This window comes from Anomaloglossus baeobatrachus, chromosome 7, assembly GCF_048569485.1.
Source record: "Anomaloglossus baeobatrachus isolate aAnoBae1 chromosome 7, aAnoBae1.hap1, whole genome shotgun sequence".
NCBI lineage: Eukaryota > Metazoa > Chordata > Amphibia > Anura > Aromobatidae > Anomaloglossus > Anomaloglossus baeobatrachus.
In genome coordinates, this window is record NC_134359.1 from 307,878,976 (window position 1) to 307,897,532 (window position 18,557).

General features: G+C 46.7%; 2 protein-coding genes across 2 annotated transcripts; both read left to right on the top strand.

The window, feature by feature from the left end:
• Positions 1–743: 743 nt before the first annotated feature.
• On the top strand, positions 744–1,625 carry LOC142246856 (taste receptor type 2 member 40-like). Its single transcript, XM_075319907.1, has one exon. The coding sequence runs from the start codon at positions 744–746 to the stop codon at positions 1,623–1,625; it is 882 nt and encodes a 293-aa protein (XP_075176022.1).
• Positions 1,626–13,451: 11,826 nt separating this feature from the next.
• Positions 13,452–14,348, top strand: LOC142246857 (taste receptor type 2 member 140-like). Its single transcript, XM_075319908.1, has one exon. It carries the CDS (start codon positions 13,452–13,454, stop codon positions 14,346–14,348), a length of 897 nt encoding a protein of 298 aa, XP_075176023.1.
• The last annotated feature ends 4,209 nt before the right edge of the window (positions 14,349–18,557 follow it).

Here is an 18,557-nt window from a genome sequence, read left to right on the forward strand (position 1 = left end):
CTAGCGATGTCGTTGCGTGTGACACCTACGTGCGATTGAAAATCGTCGCAAACACGTGCAAAATCGCTAATCAGTGACATGCCCCCCCTATTCCCAATTATCATTGCTGCTGCAGGTACGATGTAGCTCGTCATTCCTGCGGCACCACACATCGTTATGTGTGACACCGCAGGAACGAGGAACCTCACCTTACCTGCGGCCGCCGACAATGCAGAAGGAAGGAGGTGGGCGGGATGTTACGTCCCACTCATCTCCGCCCCTCCGCTTCGATTGGGTGGCCGCTTAGTGACGTTGCTGTGACGCCGAACTAACCGCCCCCTTAGAAAGGAAGCGGTTCGCCGGTCACAGCGACGTCGCTAGGCAGGTAAGTAGTGTGACGGGTCCGCGTCACCGCGTAACCCTAACCTTTCTCCTCTATGGTCCCTTATTAAGGCTTCTCCTTTCTTCCTATCCCTGTTACTGTTTTTATTTCTTATTCAGCAGTGAAGAAGCAAAAATTATACAAAACATCCTGAGCAGTAAAACCCGGCAGCTGGCGGCAGGAACATTTGCTTAGTAAATTAATGAAAGGCGGCCTTCTTCCCGTCAGTTTCAGACGTTGCACAGATTTGCACAGATTTCCATTGGTCTCGTGGTGGTAACTCTTCCCCATCCTCCGATCAGTGTGGTTGCACATTGTGGAGCTCCTGTGCTTCGCTCTGCATAGAAGTAGGCAAATCAGAACAGCACCTGTGAGTGTGAACATGGACTCCATGTACCAGTTGGTGCTTGCCGTCATCTCATGGCTCTCCGGAGTCTTCCTAAACTCTTCCGTAGTCACTATGTACTTCAGAGACTGGAGAATGAAGGAGCGCTTCAGTGTGTGTGATCGAATGTTCCTCTTCATGGCCCTCAACAACATCACCCTCCAATGTTACCTTTGTTATGACACTGCATTGTTCCTTTTTCTGAGATGTAACCAGGTTAATAATTATATTTATCAACTTATTTTTGGCTATGTTTTTATTTATGGCAATTTTTGGCACACGGCTTGGCTGTCGTTGTACTATTGCCTGAAAGTGGTCAACCCAACACATGACCTCATATCTCAGTTCAGGAAGAAGTTGTCCTCGGCTGTCATCCACGTGCTCGTAGCTACGCTGGTGGGATTAGTCTTCATCAATCTGCCATTTATTTGGACAATGTCGTTCAGAAAGCCTCAGAATGGGACCAGTGCGAAAACGTGTTTCTTCCTGATGAATTTTCAGTACATTTACTTCAATGTTGGTCTTGGCTGCTACCTCCCATTTATCATGAATGTCATCTGCATTCAGATCACTGTGGGGTCTCTCTTGAGGCACATGTGGAGGATGAGGCGCAATGCTTCCCACTCCATCACATCCCCTCACCTCCAGGGATACGTCCGAGCTTCCAGGACAATGATCTTACAGCTTCTACTCAACAGCTTCATCTTCCCGTCAGTGGCGGGCATGTTCCTCTCATCATTTGACTTTAGTTATGTTAGTAATATCATTTTCTGGATCGCCCTCCTGCTCTATCCCACTGCCCAGGCTTTCACTTTAATCCTGGGAAATTCCAAATTACATAGAAGATTCTTTAGACAATGCACCTCCTCAAAAGAATAACACTTTACACCTTGTGGAGTGAAGCCACCAAGATACCAATCAGCTCCAGACCATAGATGGAACCACATGGAGATAGCGGGACAAGAGGCTGAAACAGAAACATTCCAGAGACTTTTAGAATGTCCATGGTTTGGTGGTAATAACGTGTAATCGCGATGTGGATGGTGGCCTGGCCTTCTCATGTTGCATGTCTGTCTCATCCATGTTCCTCAGAGCGGTGGCTTTGTCTCCTCTTTGACTATGTAAGATTTGTGTCCCTGACGCTGAAAGCAATGTTTTTAACTTCCAATTAATGTCCAACAGACATAGTCTCGGATCCATCAGCGCTGTCGGATTGGAGACGTTTCTCTTTATATATATATATATATAATATATATATATATATATATATAGGGGAGTGCGGCCCCTACTAAGGATGTTACTTCACTGTGACTTTCACATTGTGTTGTACTGTGGCTTTAATAGATTGGCTCACAAGCAGAGCATAGTGGTATGGCCCAGACCTCCCCCTGCTGCTGGAGCTGACTTAGTCAGATCGGTGAGAAGTGGGAGAGAAGCAGGAAGTGGCACAGTGTTGATTCCAGGACGTGCTGAGGAATGGAGATATAGGAGAGTCGGTATCCGGCCTGCAGAGTTCCTTGCCTGAGGAGCCCAGCTGTAGAGCAAATTGGGGAAACGAAATCCTGCTTCGCCCTCCTGGAGTGAAGTGCGCCCCACCATACCGACAAGCCCCAGAGCGGACCGGTCCTGCGGACGGAGCCGGGAATGAGTACCCGGGTATGGCAGTGAGGGAACCAGTATAGGCCTCCATAGTGAGAGTGCAGTATCCGCACAGTCCTTTAGAGGAGACCAGCCAGGTTAGTGGATAGAGTAGGATTGATTAATGTTGTATATGTGCATATATTGCTATTTGGACTTGTATTGCTTACTGTACTAGTTGTGGCGACCTGGGCCGCCTTAGCTATAATATATACTGTTGTATCTGGAGTTGTCCCTTTTGCCCCTATCCCACCACTGCTCTGCAGCTTACATTTGTTACCCTGATAAATAAACTTCTTTCTTGGTTTACTCGTTAAAGCCTGCTTTACATGTTACGATTCCGCATACGATATTGTATGTGATGTGACCCGCCCCCATCGTATGTGCAGCACGGTCAATTTGTTGAATGTGCCGCACATACGAGTAACCCCCGTCACACGCACTTACCCGTCCATACGACCTCGATGTGGGCGGTGAACGTCCACTTCCTGGAGTGGGAGGGACGTTCGTTGTCACATCGACATCACGCGGCGGCTGGCCAATAGAAGCGGAGGGGCGGAGCTGAGCGGGACGTAAACATCCCGCCCACCTCCTTCCTTCCGCCTTACCGGCCAGGAGCCGCAGGACGCAGGTAAGATCTGTTCATCGTTCCCGGGGTGTCACACACAGCGATGTGCGCTATCCCGGGTACGATGAACAACCTGACGTTCAATTCCTCAGGAATGAACGACGTGCGTGCGAGGAACGTTTTACCGTTCATTCACAATCGCATGTAGCTGTTACACACTACAATGTACCCTACAATGCCGGATGTGCGTCACTTACGACGTGACCCCGCCGACACATCGTAAGGTACATTGCTGCGTGTAAAGCCCGCTTTAGTCTGTCTGATCCCGTGACTTGCTCTGCAGAGTGGAAGGCCCTTGGTCCATCGCTTCATATATACGATCTCCAATATAGATGTCATGTGCCACCAGCCTGGAATCAAATCAATCCAGTGGTGTCTTTATGACTTGCCCACCAGGGCCGTTGGTGGGGGGGCGCTCGGAACCGGGCCGCGGTTCTGCTTTGGGAGGTTACGGCGGCTGGGCCTGACTCCGTGACCCTGGCGGTGTCGTTTAAATGAGCGATATTTACAGGGGGAAAACAAGCTAAGGAGGTCCTGTCAGCAGGTTATAAACAGTGCTGAGGTCAAGCTAAAACGCACTGGTGAGCTGGGAACTGACAAATGACTGGACGTCTAAAAAATTGTTTAAAAGAACTGAAGTCCTCAGTGGTTGATACCTTTTAATGGCTAACTGAATACCTGTATCAAAATGGACGTCCTATGAAGACACCAGTGATGAATCATTGCAGAATCCTTTCCATTTTGAAGAAAGCCATTCACAACATCCTCCAAGTGAGGACCTCTCTCCAGGAAGTCAGTGCATCAGGATCTAAGCCCACCATAAAGAGAAGATGTCATGAGACCAAATGCCAAGGGGTCACCACAAGGAGCAAATACAGAGGAGTCACCACAAGGAGCAAATACAGAGGGGTCACCACAAGGATCAAATACAGAGGAGTCACCACAAGGTGCAAATACAGAGGAGTCACCACAAGGGGCAAATACAGAGGAGTCACCACAAGGAGCAAATACAGAGGAGACACCACAAGGAGCAAATACAGAGGAGACACCACAAGGAGCAAATACAGAGGAGTCACCACAAGGAGCAACTACAGAGGGGTCACCACAAGGAGCAAATACAGAGGGGTCACCACAAGGAGGAAATACAGAGGGGTCACCACAAGGAGCAAATACAGAGGAGTCACCTCAAGGTGCAAATACAGAGGAGTCACCTCAAGGTGCAAATACAGAGGAGTCACCTCAAGGTGCAAATACAGAGGAGTCACCACAAGGAGCAAATACAGAGGAGTCACCACAAGGAGCAAATACAGAGGAGTCACCACAAGGAGCAAATACAGAGGGGTCACCACAAGGGGCAAATACAGAGGAGTCACCACAAGGAGCAAATACAGAGGAGTCACCACAAGGAGCAAATACAGAGGGGTCACCACAAGGATCAAATACAGAGGAGTCACCACAAGGTGCAAATACAGAGGAGTCACCACAAGGGGCAAATACAGAGGAGTCACCACAAGGAGCAAATACAGAGGAGACACCACAAGGAGCAAATACAGAGGAGTCACCACAAGGAGCAAATACAGAGGGGTCACCACAAGGAGCAAATACAGAGGGGTCACCACAAGGAGGAAATACAGAGGGGTCACCACAAGGAGCAAATACAGAGGAGTCACCTCAAGGTGCAAATACAGAGGAGTCACCTCAAGGTGCAAATACAGAGGAGTCACCACAAGGAGCAAATACAGAGGAGTCACCACAAGGAGCAAATACAGAGGAGTCACCACAAGGAGCAAATACAGAGGGGTCACCACAAGGTGCAAATACAGAGGAGTCACCACAAGGAGCAAATAGAGGAGTCACCACAAGGAGCAAATACAGAGGGGTCACCACAAGGAGCAAATACAGAGGGGTCACCACAAGGAGAAAATACAGAGGGGTCACCACAAGGAGGAAATACAGAGGGGTCACCACAAGGAGCAAATACAGAGGAGTCACCTCAAGGTGCAAATACAGAGGAGTCACCTCAAGGTGCAAATACAGAGGAGTCACCACAAGGAGCAAATACAGAGGGGTCACCACAAGGAGCAAATACAGAGGAGTCACCACAAGGAGCAAATAGAGGAGTCACCACAAGGAGCAAATACAGAGGGGTCACCACAAGGAGCAAATACAGAGGGGTCACCACAAGGAGAAAATACAGAGGGGTCACCACAAGGAGGAAATACAGAGGGGTCACCACAAGGAGCAAATACAGAGGAGTCACCTCAAGGTGCAAATACAGAGGAGTCACCACAAGGAGCAAATACAGAGGGGTCACCACAAGGAGCAAATACAGAGGGGTCACCACAAGGTGCAAATACAGAGGAGTCACCACAAGGAGCAAATACGGAGGAGACACCACAAGGAGCAAATACGGAGGAGTCACCACAAGGAGCAAATACAGAGGGGTCACCACAAGGAGCAAATACAGAAGAGTCACCACAAGGAGCAAATACAGAGGAGTCACCACAAGGAGCAAATACAGAGGAGTCACCACAAGGAGCAAATACAGAGGAGTCACCACAAGGAGCAAATACAGAGGAGTCACCACAAGGAGCAAATACAGAGGAGTCACCACAAGGAGCAAATACAGAGGAGTCACCACAAGGGGCAAATACAGAGGAGTCACCACAAGGAGCAAATACAGAGGAGTCACCACAAGGAGCAAATACAGAGGAGTCACCACAAGGAGCAAATACAGAGGGGTCACCACAAGGAGCAAATACAGAGGAGTCACCACAAGGAGCAAATACAGAGGAGTCACCACAAGGAGCAAATACAGAGGAGTCACCACAAGGAGCAAATACAGAGGGGTCACCACAAGGTGCAAATACAGAGGAGTCACCACAAGAAGCAAATACAGAGGAGTCACCACAAGGGGCAAATACAGAGGAGTCACCACAAGAAGCAAATACAGAGGGGTCACCACAAGGAGCAAATACAGAGGAGTCACCACAAGAAGCAAATACAGAGGAGACACCACAAGGGGCAAATACAGAGGAGTCACCACAAGAAGCAAATACAGAGGAGTCACCACAAGGAACAAATACAGAGGGGTCACCACAAGTGGCAAATACAGAGGAGTCACCACAAGGAGCAAATACAGAGGAGTCACCACAAGAAGCAAATACAGAGGAGTCACCACAAGGAGCAAATACAGAGGGGTCACCACAAGGAGCAAATACAGAGGAGTCACCACAAGGAGCAAATACAGAGGAGTCACCACAAGGAGCAAATACAGAGGAGTCACCACAAGGAGCAAATACAGAGGAGTCACCACAAGGAGCAAATACAGAGGGGTCACCACAAGGTGCAAATACAGAGGAGTCACCACAAGAAGCAAATACAGAGGAGTCACCACAAGGGGCAAATACAGAGGAGTCACCACAAGAAGCAAATACAGAGGGGTCACCACAAGGAGCAAATACAGAGGAGTCACCACAAGAAGCAAATACAGAGGAGACACCACAAGGGGCAAATACAGAGGAGTCACCACAAGAAGCAAATACAGAGGAGTCACCACAAGGGGCAAATACAGAGGAGTCACCACAAGGGGCAAATACAGAGGAGTCACCACAAGGAGCAAATACAGAGGAGTCACCACAAGGAGCAAATACAGAGGAGTCACCACAAGGTGCAAATACAGAGGAGTCACCACAAGGGGCAAATACAGAGGAGTCACCACAAGGGGCAAATACAGAGGAGTCACCACAAGGGGCAAATACAGAGGAGTCACCACAAGAAGCAAATACAGAGGAGTCACCTCAAGGTGCAAATACAGAGGAGTCACCTCAAGGTGCAAATACAGAGGAGTCACCACAAGGAGCAAATACAGAGGGGTCACCACAAGGAGCAAATACAGAGGAGTCACCACAAGGAGCAAATACAGAGGGGTCACCACAAGGAGCAAATACAGAGGGGTCACCACAAGGTGCAAATACAGAGGAGTCACCACAAGGAGCAAATACGGAGGAGACACCACAAGGAGCAAATACGGAGGAGTCACCACAAGGAGCAAATACGGAGGGGTCACCACAAGGAGCAAATACAGAAGAGTCACCACAAGGAGCAAATACAGAGGAGTCACCACAAGGAGCAAATACAGAGGAGTCACCACAAGGAGCAAATACAGAGGAGTCACCACAAGGAGCAAATACAGAGGAGTCACCACAAGGAGCAAATACAGAGGAGTCACCACAAGGAGCAAATACAGAGGAGTCACCACAAGGGGCAAATACAGAGGAGTCACCACAAGGAGCAAATACAGAGGAGTCACCACAAGGAGCAAATACAGAGGAGTCACCACAAGGAGCAAATACAGAGGGGTCACCACAAGGTGCAAATACAGAGGAGTCACCACAAGAAGCAAATACAGAGGAGTCACCACAAGGGGCAAATACAGAGGAGTCACCACAAGAAGCAAATACAGAGGGGTCACCACAAGGAGCAAATACAGAGGAGTCACCACAAGAAGCAAATACAGAGGAGACACCACAAGGGGCAAATACAGAGGAGTCACCACAAGAAGCAAATACAGAGGAGTCACCACAAGGAACAAATACAGAGGGGTCACCACAAGTGGCAAATACAGAGGAGTCACCACAAGGAGCAAATACAGAGGAGTCACCACAAGAAGCAAATACAGAGGAGTCACCACAAGGAGCAAATACAGAGGGGTCACCACAAGGAGCAAATACAGAGGAGTCACCACAAGGAGCAAATACAGAGGAGTCACCACAAGGAGCAAATACAGAGGAGTCACCACAAGGAGCAAATACAGAGGAGTCACCACAAGAAGCAAATACAGAGGAGACACCACAAGGGGCAAATACAGAGGAGTCACCACAAGAAGCAAATACAGAGGAGTCACCACAAGGAGCAAATACAGAGGAGTCACCACAAGGGGCAAATACAGAGGAGTCACCACAAGGAGCAAATACAGAGGAGTCACCACAAGGAGCAAATACAGAGGAGTCACCACAAGGTGCAAATACAGAGGAGTCACCACAAGGGGCAAATACAGAGGAGTCACCACAAGGGGCAAATACAGAGGAGTCACCACAAGGGGCAAATACAGAGGAGTCACCACAAGAAGCAAATACAGAGGGGTCACCACAAGGAGCAAATACAGAGGAGTCACCACAAGGAGCAAATACAGAGGGGTCACCACAAGGAGCAAATACAGAGGAGTCACCACAAGGAGCAAATACAGAGGAGTCACCACAAGGAGCAAATACAGAGGGGTCACCACAAGGAGCAAATACAGAGGAGTCACCACAAGGAGCAAATACAGAGGAGTCACCACAAGGAGCAAATACAGAGGAGTCACCACAAGGAGCAAATACAGAGGAGTCACCACAAGGAGCAAATACAGAGGAGTCACCACAAGGAGCAAATACAGAGGAGTCACCACAAGGAGGAAATACAGAGGGGTCACCACAAGGAGCAAATACAGAGGGGTCACCACAAGGGGCAAATACAGAGGAGTCACCACAAGGAGCAAATACAGAGGGGTCACCACAAGGTGCAAATACAGAGGAGTCACCACAAGGAGCACATACAGAGGGGTCACCACAAGGAGGAAATACAGAGGGGTCACCACAAGGAGCAAATACAGAGGAGTCACCACAAGGAGCAAATACAGAGGGGTCACCACAAGGAGCAAACACAGAGGAGTCACCACAAGGAGCAAATACAGAGGGGTCACCACAAGGGGCAAATACAGAGGAGTCACCACAAGGAGCAAATACAGAGGGGTCACCACAAGGTGCAAATACAGAGGAGTCACCACAAGGAGCACATACAGAGGGGTCACCACAAGGAGGAAATACAGAGGGGTCACCACAAGAAGCAAATACAGAGGAGTCACCACAAGGAGCAAATACAGAGGAGTCACCACAAGCAAACAAAAAAGAAACAACTGAAGTCACCGCAGTTAAGGCGATAAAACTTCACACCGCAGGAGACCAGCAATAGAGACGTCCTTGGCCACGTGTTCCCTACTCAAGGAATTTCTATGGTTTGAAGGTATAAGGCTGCTTTCACACTATGTTTTTTTAACATGCGTCATGAACGTTTTTTTTAACGCAAAAACGGATCCAGTACAAATGCGTTTTCATTTCAATGCATTTGCAAAGGACTCGCGTCAACATGCGTTCACATGCATTTGCGTGCGTTATAGTAAGGATCCAGCGACTTGCAGTTTTTTTTACTTTTTTCAAAAACTCTACTTGTAGCGTTTTGAGCTGCGTCCAAATACTGCAAATTGCTGGATCCTGACTATACTGCACGCAAACGCATGTGAACGCTGGCATGCTGATAGACAGGATCCTGCTTGCTCTATTGAGCATGCCCAGAAACCAGCCTCGGGTGATCAGTCCCTCTCTCCCCCTCCCTCTCTCCCCCTCCCTCCCTCTCTCTCTCTCTCTCCCCCCCTCTCTCTCCTCTCTCCCGTGCCTGAGAGCGGCGGACGCTCGTAAGCAAAGTAAATATCGGGTAACCAAGCAAAGCGCTTCGCTTAGTTACCCGATGTTTACCTTGGTTACGTGTGCAGGGAGCAGGCAGCCCGGCTCCTAGCAGCTGCGGAGGCTTGTAACCAAGGTAAATATCGGGTAGCCAAGCACAAGCAAAGCGCTTCGCTTAGTTACCCGATGTTTACCTTGGTTACGAGCCTCCATAGCTGTCAGATGCCGGCTCCCAGTCTGTCGTGTTTATTTCCCCTCACTCCCAATCACATGACTCCAATGCCCGCCCATAAACTTCAAGTGACAGGATCCTGCAAAATAACACATGCGTTTTTGTTTGTAAAACAGGATCCACTTTTACAGCAAAAAACGTTCATGACGCATGTTAAAAAAAACGTAGTGTGAAAGCCGCTTAACTCATTTGTTGGTCATTGACAAAGGCCATGTTCTGGGCCGAAACGTCTGATGCACTAAGACTGAATGTTTAATACATTTTACAGGTTTTTCACTTTAATCTGGGAGAGTCCACAAAGTCCACGAAGACGAAGAAGACTTCAGTTGTTGCTGCAAAGGATTCTCTACAAAAGGTTAAAATCGCCATTTTATTTATGGGAAAGTCACTTTCTCCAGTTACTTCTGAGCCCTGAAATGAGGAGACTTTGTAGAGAAATGGCTGCAATTCTTACACGTTTCACGGGAGATTCTTGGTTTACTCTTATAATCAGACCTGAAGTCTCCACTTCAATTGCATCTCAGTTGTTTCATTTTAAATCTAATATATAAAGCTGAATGTGTGTGTGTGTGTGTGTGTATATATATATATATATATATATATATATATATATATATATGTGTGTGTGTGTGTGTGTGTGTGTGTCCGGGATTGGTATCTGCACTGTCGCAGCTACAGCCACAGAATTTTGCACACTCACACTTTTGGACCCCGAGAGCGTCATAGGCTTTGTTTTGAGGGGAAATTTTAACCCCGCGCTTTACAGTTATTCACCAAAAAACCTGCCTCCATTAAAGCGAATGGAGCTGGGAGCCACAGTGCAGCCAGAACTTCAGAAGAATGCGCAGCCACGCCCTTAAATGGAATGTTGGCATGTCACAATGCAGCCAGGGAAAGAGACAGACACAGACAGGGAAAGAGGCAGACACAGACAGCGTAAGAGACAGACACAGACAAAGAGGCAATGGGGAGATAAGGTATGCACACCAGTGACTATGTAAGGGGAATACATGGAATAGCAGAAACTGCTGTGTGAATACTGACTTGAAAAATCCAATAGCTATATGAAGAGTGAAAATGTGAAAAATGGAATCTGCATTACTGCCATGAACATATGAATCAAGAGAAATTTAGCTACTGAATTGATCAATGCAATAGAGCCCCAACACTACGCCAAAGTATTTCTCTACGTTGGGGTCCCGAGCTTGTGTGTGTCCTCTCATGCAGTTAAAAAACTTACCGTGTATGGGAAGCTGAGACCCCGGCTATATATGCGTATGATATGGATTGGCAATAGGTGTGCGTGGGGAGGGTTCACAAACGAAAAACTACTAACAATAATGAATAACGTTTGGAACACCATTCTAAGTCTGAACTGGGTGCAAAAAACCTAAAAAAACATCACTATGGGGAGATAAGGTATGCACACCAGTGACTATGTAAGGGGAATACATGGAATAGCAGAAACTGCTGTGTGAATACTGACTTGAAAAATCCAATAGCTATATGAAGAGTGAAAATGTGAAAAATGGAATCTGCATTACTGCCATGAACATATGAATCAAATAGCCTGGGTCTCAGCGTCCCATACACGGTAAGTTTTTTACCTGCATGAGAGGACACACACAAGCTCGGGACCCCAACGTAGAGAAATACTTTGGCGTAGTGTTGGGGCTCTATTGCATTGATCAATTCAGTAGCTAAATTTCTCTTGATTCATATGTTCATGGCAGTAATGCAGATTCCATTTTTCACATTCTCACTCTTACATATAGCTATTGGATTTTTCAAGTCAGTATTCACACAGCAGTTTCTGCTATTCCATGTATTCCCCTTACATAGTCACTGGTGTGCATACCTTATCTCCCCATAGTGATGTTTTTTTAGTTTTTTTGCACCCAGTTCAGACTTAGAATGGTGTTCCAAACGTTATTCGTTATTGACAGACAAAGAGGCAGACTGACAGGGAAAGAGAGGGAAAGAGAGAGACAGGTTAAGAGACAGACACAGACAGGTAAAGAGACAGACACAGACAAAGAGACGGAGACAGACACAGGGAAACAGACAGGGTAAGAAAGGGAAAGAGACAGACAGGGTAAGAGACAGACAAAGACAGGTAAAGAGACGGACAAAGAGACAGACATAGGGAAAGAGACAGACAGGGAAAGAGAGGGAAAGAGACAGACAGAGTAAAAGGCAGACAAAGACAGTTAAAGAGACAGACACAGGGAAAGAGACAGACAGGGAAAGAGAGGGAAAGAGACAGACAGGGAAAGTGACAGAGATATACAGACAGGGAAAGAGATAGACAGAAAGGGAAAGAGATTGAGACAGACGGAGAAAGAGACAGAGACAGTTGGAGACAGACAGGGAAAGACAGACAGACAAAGAGATAGAGAGAGAGACAGAGAGATATATACAGAGGGGGAGACAGACATTATAATTACATTTATATCTATTTGTTTTGTGGTGTTTGTGTGCAGAATACATTTTTGTTAATACATTCTATTTTGTTAACAGCAGTTATTAACCCGGGCGAAGCCGGGTAGTACAGCTAGTAAAAAATAAAGACCTGCAGAGCTGAAATCATGAAGATTTGTTCACTGGCCAAAAATTTCTGACCGCAACAGTACAAATATATATTATGTAGGGGGACGGGTGCAGACATTCGCTTTGGGGATGTCCCCCTGATCCTCTCAGACTCTAGTAATGCCCCTGGAAGCAGACAATATCTGCTTTCAGTCTTCGTTCTGCGCCACCTTCTGAATTGTCTGGATGGGGTACAATATGTCAACATTTACCCTTTTTTGTCTTCCAGCTCCAGTAATTAATGAATCTCTTTGTATTCTGTGAAGAATCCCTGTCCCTTTCTTCCATGTGATATGTGATGGTGAGGCGTCACAGCTCTCGTCATGCAGCAGTAATCAGATACATCTCACATTTGCATCGCTTACCCGATCCATCCTCATTGCTGTACACCATTAATCGTTATGATCTGTTCCATCACAACACAGGTGTCCACAGCTCCTATCACCTCAGGCCAGGACAGACCGTGTCCACAGCTCCTATCACCTCAGGCCAGGACAGACCGTGTCCACAGCTCCTATCACCTCAGGCTGGGGCAAACCGTGTCATAGCTACTCTCACCTCAGGTCGAGGCAGATCGTGTCCACAGCTCCTCTCACTTCAGGCTGGGACAAACCGTGTATACAGCTCGGAGCTCCTCTCACCTAAGACTGTGTCCACAGCTCTTCTCACCTTAGTTCGGGACAGACCGTGTCCACAGCTCTTCTCACCTCAGGCCGGGACAAACAGTGTCTACAGGTCCTCTTCCCTCAGGCCGGGACAAACAGTGTCCACAGCTCCTCTCACCTCAGGCTGGGACCAACCTTGTCCACAGCTCCTCTCACTTCAGACCGGGGCAGATCGTGTTCACAGCTCCTCTCACCTCAGACCAGAGTAGATCGTGTCTACAGCTCCTCTCACTTCAGGCTGGGGCAGACCGTGTTCAAAGCTTCTCTCACCTCAGGCCGAGACAGACCGTGTCCACAGCTTCTCTCAAGTCAGGCCAGGACAAACTGTGTCCACATCTTCTCTCACCTCAGACCGGAGTAGACCGTGTTCACAGCTCCTGTCACATCAAGCCAGGGCAGACCTCATCCACAGCTCCTTTCACCTCCGGCCGTGGCAGAACGTGAAAGGGCAGAATGCCATTTCTGGAGATATTACATATTCTCATCACCATCGTTATGTTAATTCCAGGAACCGCTCTGAACTCCTTCATTGCCTCCATGTATGTTACTCACTCAAGAAAGAAACAACGCCTGACTACCTGTGAGCAGATCGTCCTGTCCACGGCTCTCACTGACCTGGTCCTCCAGTGGTTCTCCGTTTTCATCAATCTAATGTTTTCTGTGTTTTCTAGACTTCCACACATCGGGATCATCTATTTGTATTTATCTGTGTTCTTCTTCTGTATGAGCTACTTCTTCTTCTGGAACACAGCCTGGCTCTCCATCCAATACTGTCTGAAGCTCTCCAACTTCTCCACTCCTTTGACGAATTGGGTGAAGGTCCAGTTTTCCTCTTCTATAACACAAATCATCTCTGCCTCATTAATTTGGGTCTTTGTTGTCAGTTTTCCAGTTTGTTGTACAGTAACCTTGGTTATCGACAGCACGACTAATTCCACAAGTCCAGAGGTAAACTACTATTGCCTGACACTGAACATCCTTCTCGGCTGTGTTCTCCCATTCATTAGTACTCTCGTCTGTATCGGGCTCAGTGTAATATATCTCATAAGACACGTGTGGAGGATCAAAACAAGTGAGTCCAACGTCAGTTATTCTCCTCGTGTCAGTGGCCATGTCCGAGCGATCAGGTCCATGGTCCTTCAAGTGATCCTGAACACGGTCCTACAGATGGCCATTACTGGCAACATTGCCTCCTCCTTCAACCTGGCCTTATTCAGACCCAAGGACATCTTTAGTGTCCTCTTTAAGCTGACCATTCTGACATATCCATCTGTGGAAGCGCTAACCTTAATCCTAGGGAATCCGACATTAAAGAAGAGATTTTTGCAAAAGCTAGCCGTCCTCTCCTAAGATAGGAACAATTTATCTATTAATCTATTATCTATCTATTATCTACAGAACCTGTTTCCCCCTAAAAAAGACCTACCCTGAAAATAAGCTCTAGTAGGATTTGGGGGGCTTTTTTTGAGTATGCTTAAAATATCAGTCAAATAAAGGGGAAATGGTAGGCTGACCACTCCTGGAAATGGAACCACAGACCGGGACTGGTGGCTGGCAACCACCAATGAGAGTCCAAAAGGAAGAAAAGAGAAAACATCAGAAGAATGGACCACAGGATTTTTTTCTCTTTTCTTCCCTTTGGACTTAAAATATAAGACGTACTCTAAAAATAAGCCATAGTTGGTGGTCCATAAACGATCAGGTGCACAGCGGAGATTGCGGGCAAACAGTGCGATCCCATGATGTAAAGGTGTGTAATTGTGCAGGAGACACATAAATGTCTATATATCGAGTAGTTAGAACAGACCATAATATATAGTAATGTGTATATAACAAGTATCCCTACATTATATATAGATCAATTGAGAGAGAATGAAATTTATATCCCCCCCCAAAAATCTAATCTAAATATATAAATATCTCTCACAGACATGACGTTATCACGGCATCTAAAGGGAACATAAATCTCCATTCGTACAGGCAGACCGGAGCTTATTAGGTGGATGGCTTGCATGTGGGCAGAGACACACTATTGCTGACAGGGGACGAGACCCTGTACACCAATATTATACATGGTGATGGTCTCTGCGCCACAAACATTTTGTCAACACAACCAGCATTCCACCTGCGGTTAGTGAATTAGTATTGCGTCTACTGAGCTTTCTTTAACCCATAATTTTTTTTATTTTCAAGGGGTCCTTTTACCTGCATCTCCAGGGCACTGCAATGGGGGTATCCTTTGCCCCATCATATGCTGTGGGAGAAGGACCTCTTGTCAGATCGGGAGTTGTCGATGAACTATGTCCTATTCTGGGCACGATACATCGATGATATATTCCTGATCTGGCAGGGATCAGAAAACAGTCTCCATAGGTTCTCTGTCAATTCATCTATCTATAATGTAGGGATACTTGTTATATACACATTACTATATATATTATGGTCTGTTCTAACTAACAAATATACAGCTCTGGCAAACATTCAGAGACAGCTGCAAAATGTTCAGTTTTTCTGATTTTCCTCTTTATATTTTTGAGTAAAATGTAAATTATTCTTTTATTCTATAATCTACTGACGACGTCTCTGAATTTCCAAGCAATAAATGTTGTACTTATTTTCTGACAATGAGGAATGGTGAAAATAACAGAACAATGCACAGAATGCACAGGATGCACAGCACTTTCACAACTCAAATAATGCAAGAAAACAAGTCCATCATCATTTACACACAACAATATAATAATGTTTTACCTCAGAAAGATTCAGAAATCAATATTTTGTGGAATATCCATGATTATTAATCCCAGCTTTCATGCGTCTCGGCTGCTTTCCACCAGTCTTCACACGGCTTTTGGGTGATTTTATGCCACTCCTGGTGCAAAAATCTAAGCAGTTCTTCTTTGTTTGATGGCTTGTGAATATCCATCTTCCTCTTGATTACATTCTAGAGGTTTTCAATGGGGTTCAGGTCTGGAGATTGGGCTGGCCATGACAGGGTTTTGATGTGGTGGTCCTTCATCCACACATTGATTGACCTAGCTGTGTGGTATGGCGCATTGTCCTTCTGGAAAAACCAGTCCTCAGAGTTGGGGAACATTGCCAGAGCAGAAGGAAGCAGCTGTTTTTCCAGGATAACCTTGTATGCTGCTTGATTCATACGTCCTTCCCAAAGTGAAATCTGCCCAATTCCAGCCTTGCTGAAGCATCCCCAGATCATCACCGATCCTCCACCAAATTTCACAGTGGGTGCAGGACACTGTGGCTTGTCGCCTCTCCAGGTCTCCGTCTAACCATTAGACGACCAGGTGTTGGGCAAAGCTAAAAATTAGACTTATTAGACAAGATTACCTTACTCCAGTCCTCTACGGTCCAATCCTTATGGTTTTGAAAAACTTCAGCCTGTCTCTCTTTTGCTTCTCATTAATGAAAGGCTTTTTTCTAGCTTTACATGACTTGTGCCCTGCCTCTAGGAGCCTGTTACGAACTGTTCTTGTCATACACTTCACCTCAGCTGCCATTTGCCATTTCTTTTGAAGGTCACTGTCATGGCCAGCCCAATTTCCCGACCTGAACCTTATTGAAAACCTCTGGAATGTAATCAACAGAAAGATGGATAATCACAAGCCATCAAAGAACTGCTTACAGTTCTGCACCAAGAGTGGCATAAGGTCACCCAAAAGCCGTGTGAAGACTGGAGGAAAGCGGCCAAGATGCAGGAAAGCTGGGATTACACATCATGGTTATTCCACAAAATATTGATTCCTGAATCCTCCTGAGGTAAAACATTATTATATTGTTGTGTGTAAATGATGAGGAACTTGTTTTCTTTGCATTATTTGAGGTGAAAGCCATGCATTGTTCTGTTATTTTCCCCATTTCTCATTGTCAGAAAATAAATACAAAATGTATTGCTTGGAAATTCGGAGACGTCGTCAGTAGATTATAGAATAAAGAACAATTTACATTTTACTCAAAAATAGAAAGAAGAAAATCAGAAAAACTGACAATTGGGCAGTGGTCTCTTCCTTTTTGCCAGAGCTGTATAGACATTGTGTCTCCTGTACAATTATATACCTTTTGTGAGGCAAATCCCGGGATATGAAGATGAATTATGACTCCAGTCATAATCCCTCATCACTCCCTGGCAGTGCCCCCTCCCTTCTTGTTCTCAGTGTTCCACTTACACCTCCATGGCCATGTCCTGTGATATGGAGATGAGGTGGTGTGGGAACAAAGGACACAGGATGACTCCCTGCCGTCACCCTGTAACAAGAGTTGTATCTCATTACAAGGCTATGGAAATAGCCAGACAGAACGACTCCAGTAAAAAATGGTTCATATCTCGCAAGCCATATTTCCGATAAATATGGCAACCATAAAAATGGTGTCTCTGCATGCGGACGATGCCGGCACACCCTTTTTATGGGAGCAGGACATTGGGAAATGCCCCAGGCGTGATATCAGCCAATGGGGAACTGGCAGACAGGTCATGAGTCCCCTCGTTCTGTAGCTAAATTCATAACTGTCACAATGAGAGCATTGGCGTCCGCCTACGACGCTCCCAGGCAAAGTTATGGCCCATATTCCAGGTTGGGATATTGTCCATAACTCAAGCCAGGGGTGGAGCAGTGCTCCCTGTGAGGTCACGAAGGTAGGAGGGGACCTGGATTTGGCCAGGTTGATAACCCTACTTCGGCCACTTTCCAGTGTTCTTTCGCTGGGGGCACGTGTAGGAAACATCTGTGGGAAGGATCCTAGAAACCTGGGTACAGCGCCCCCCTGTGGCCAGACGCAACAAGGTAACTGCTGGAACTGTGTATGCCTGTTTGTAACCCATGCTTTGATTGTAACTGTACTCTGACATATGTATATTCTGTAGATTCCCTATTGTATATATTGTAGTTCTAGTGTGCTTTAGGCTGATTAAATTATATAATTAATCTTGGGCTGTTCTGTTATCTCGATCTTGAATCCCACGTCTGTGTGTTCGGCTAATAGTTACCGTAAATCGGTTGGTGGCAGCGAATTGTGCCAAGGATTATTGTGGGGAGGCCAGTGAGATTCGGGGAGATTTTATATATTCCGCCCGCGGAGGTCGGGGGAATATATACCTTACTCTCACCGGGGACCCTTCAATAATCGGCATAAGTAGTATAGCGGCCTCCTTGCTTATGGTCGGGCAATTCCAGAATTGGCCTGACTATAAGAGGGGCGCTAGAGAGCGCGTCACGTGCTCTGTCTGTCGGTCGGGAGGTATAAAGGAGGGGTGACCCCCACTTGTTACCCCCCGATTGTGACGTACTGGTAGCCAGCGCGGGGGATTTCTGAGTGACCCCCCCGGTGGTTTGTGACATATTGGTGGCAAGCGGTGGGATCGAGATAATAGTGTGTGTGAGTGTGAGACCCATACTCCCAGACACTAAAGACTGCCTGCAGCAGCTGTGGCTGCTGGGGTCTTCAGACTAGCTCAACACTAGAGTGTCAGAGTGCAGATACTGTAAGGTGTGTGGAGGCATCAGGTGTCAGTTCTGTGTCAGTGACCAAAAGTCTGCAAGAATG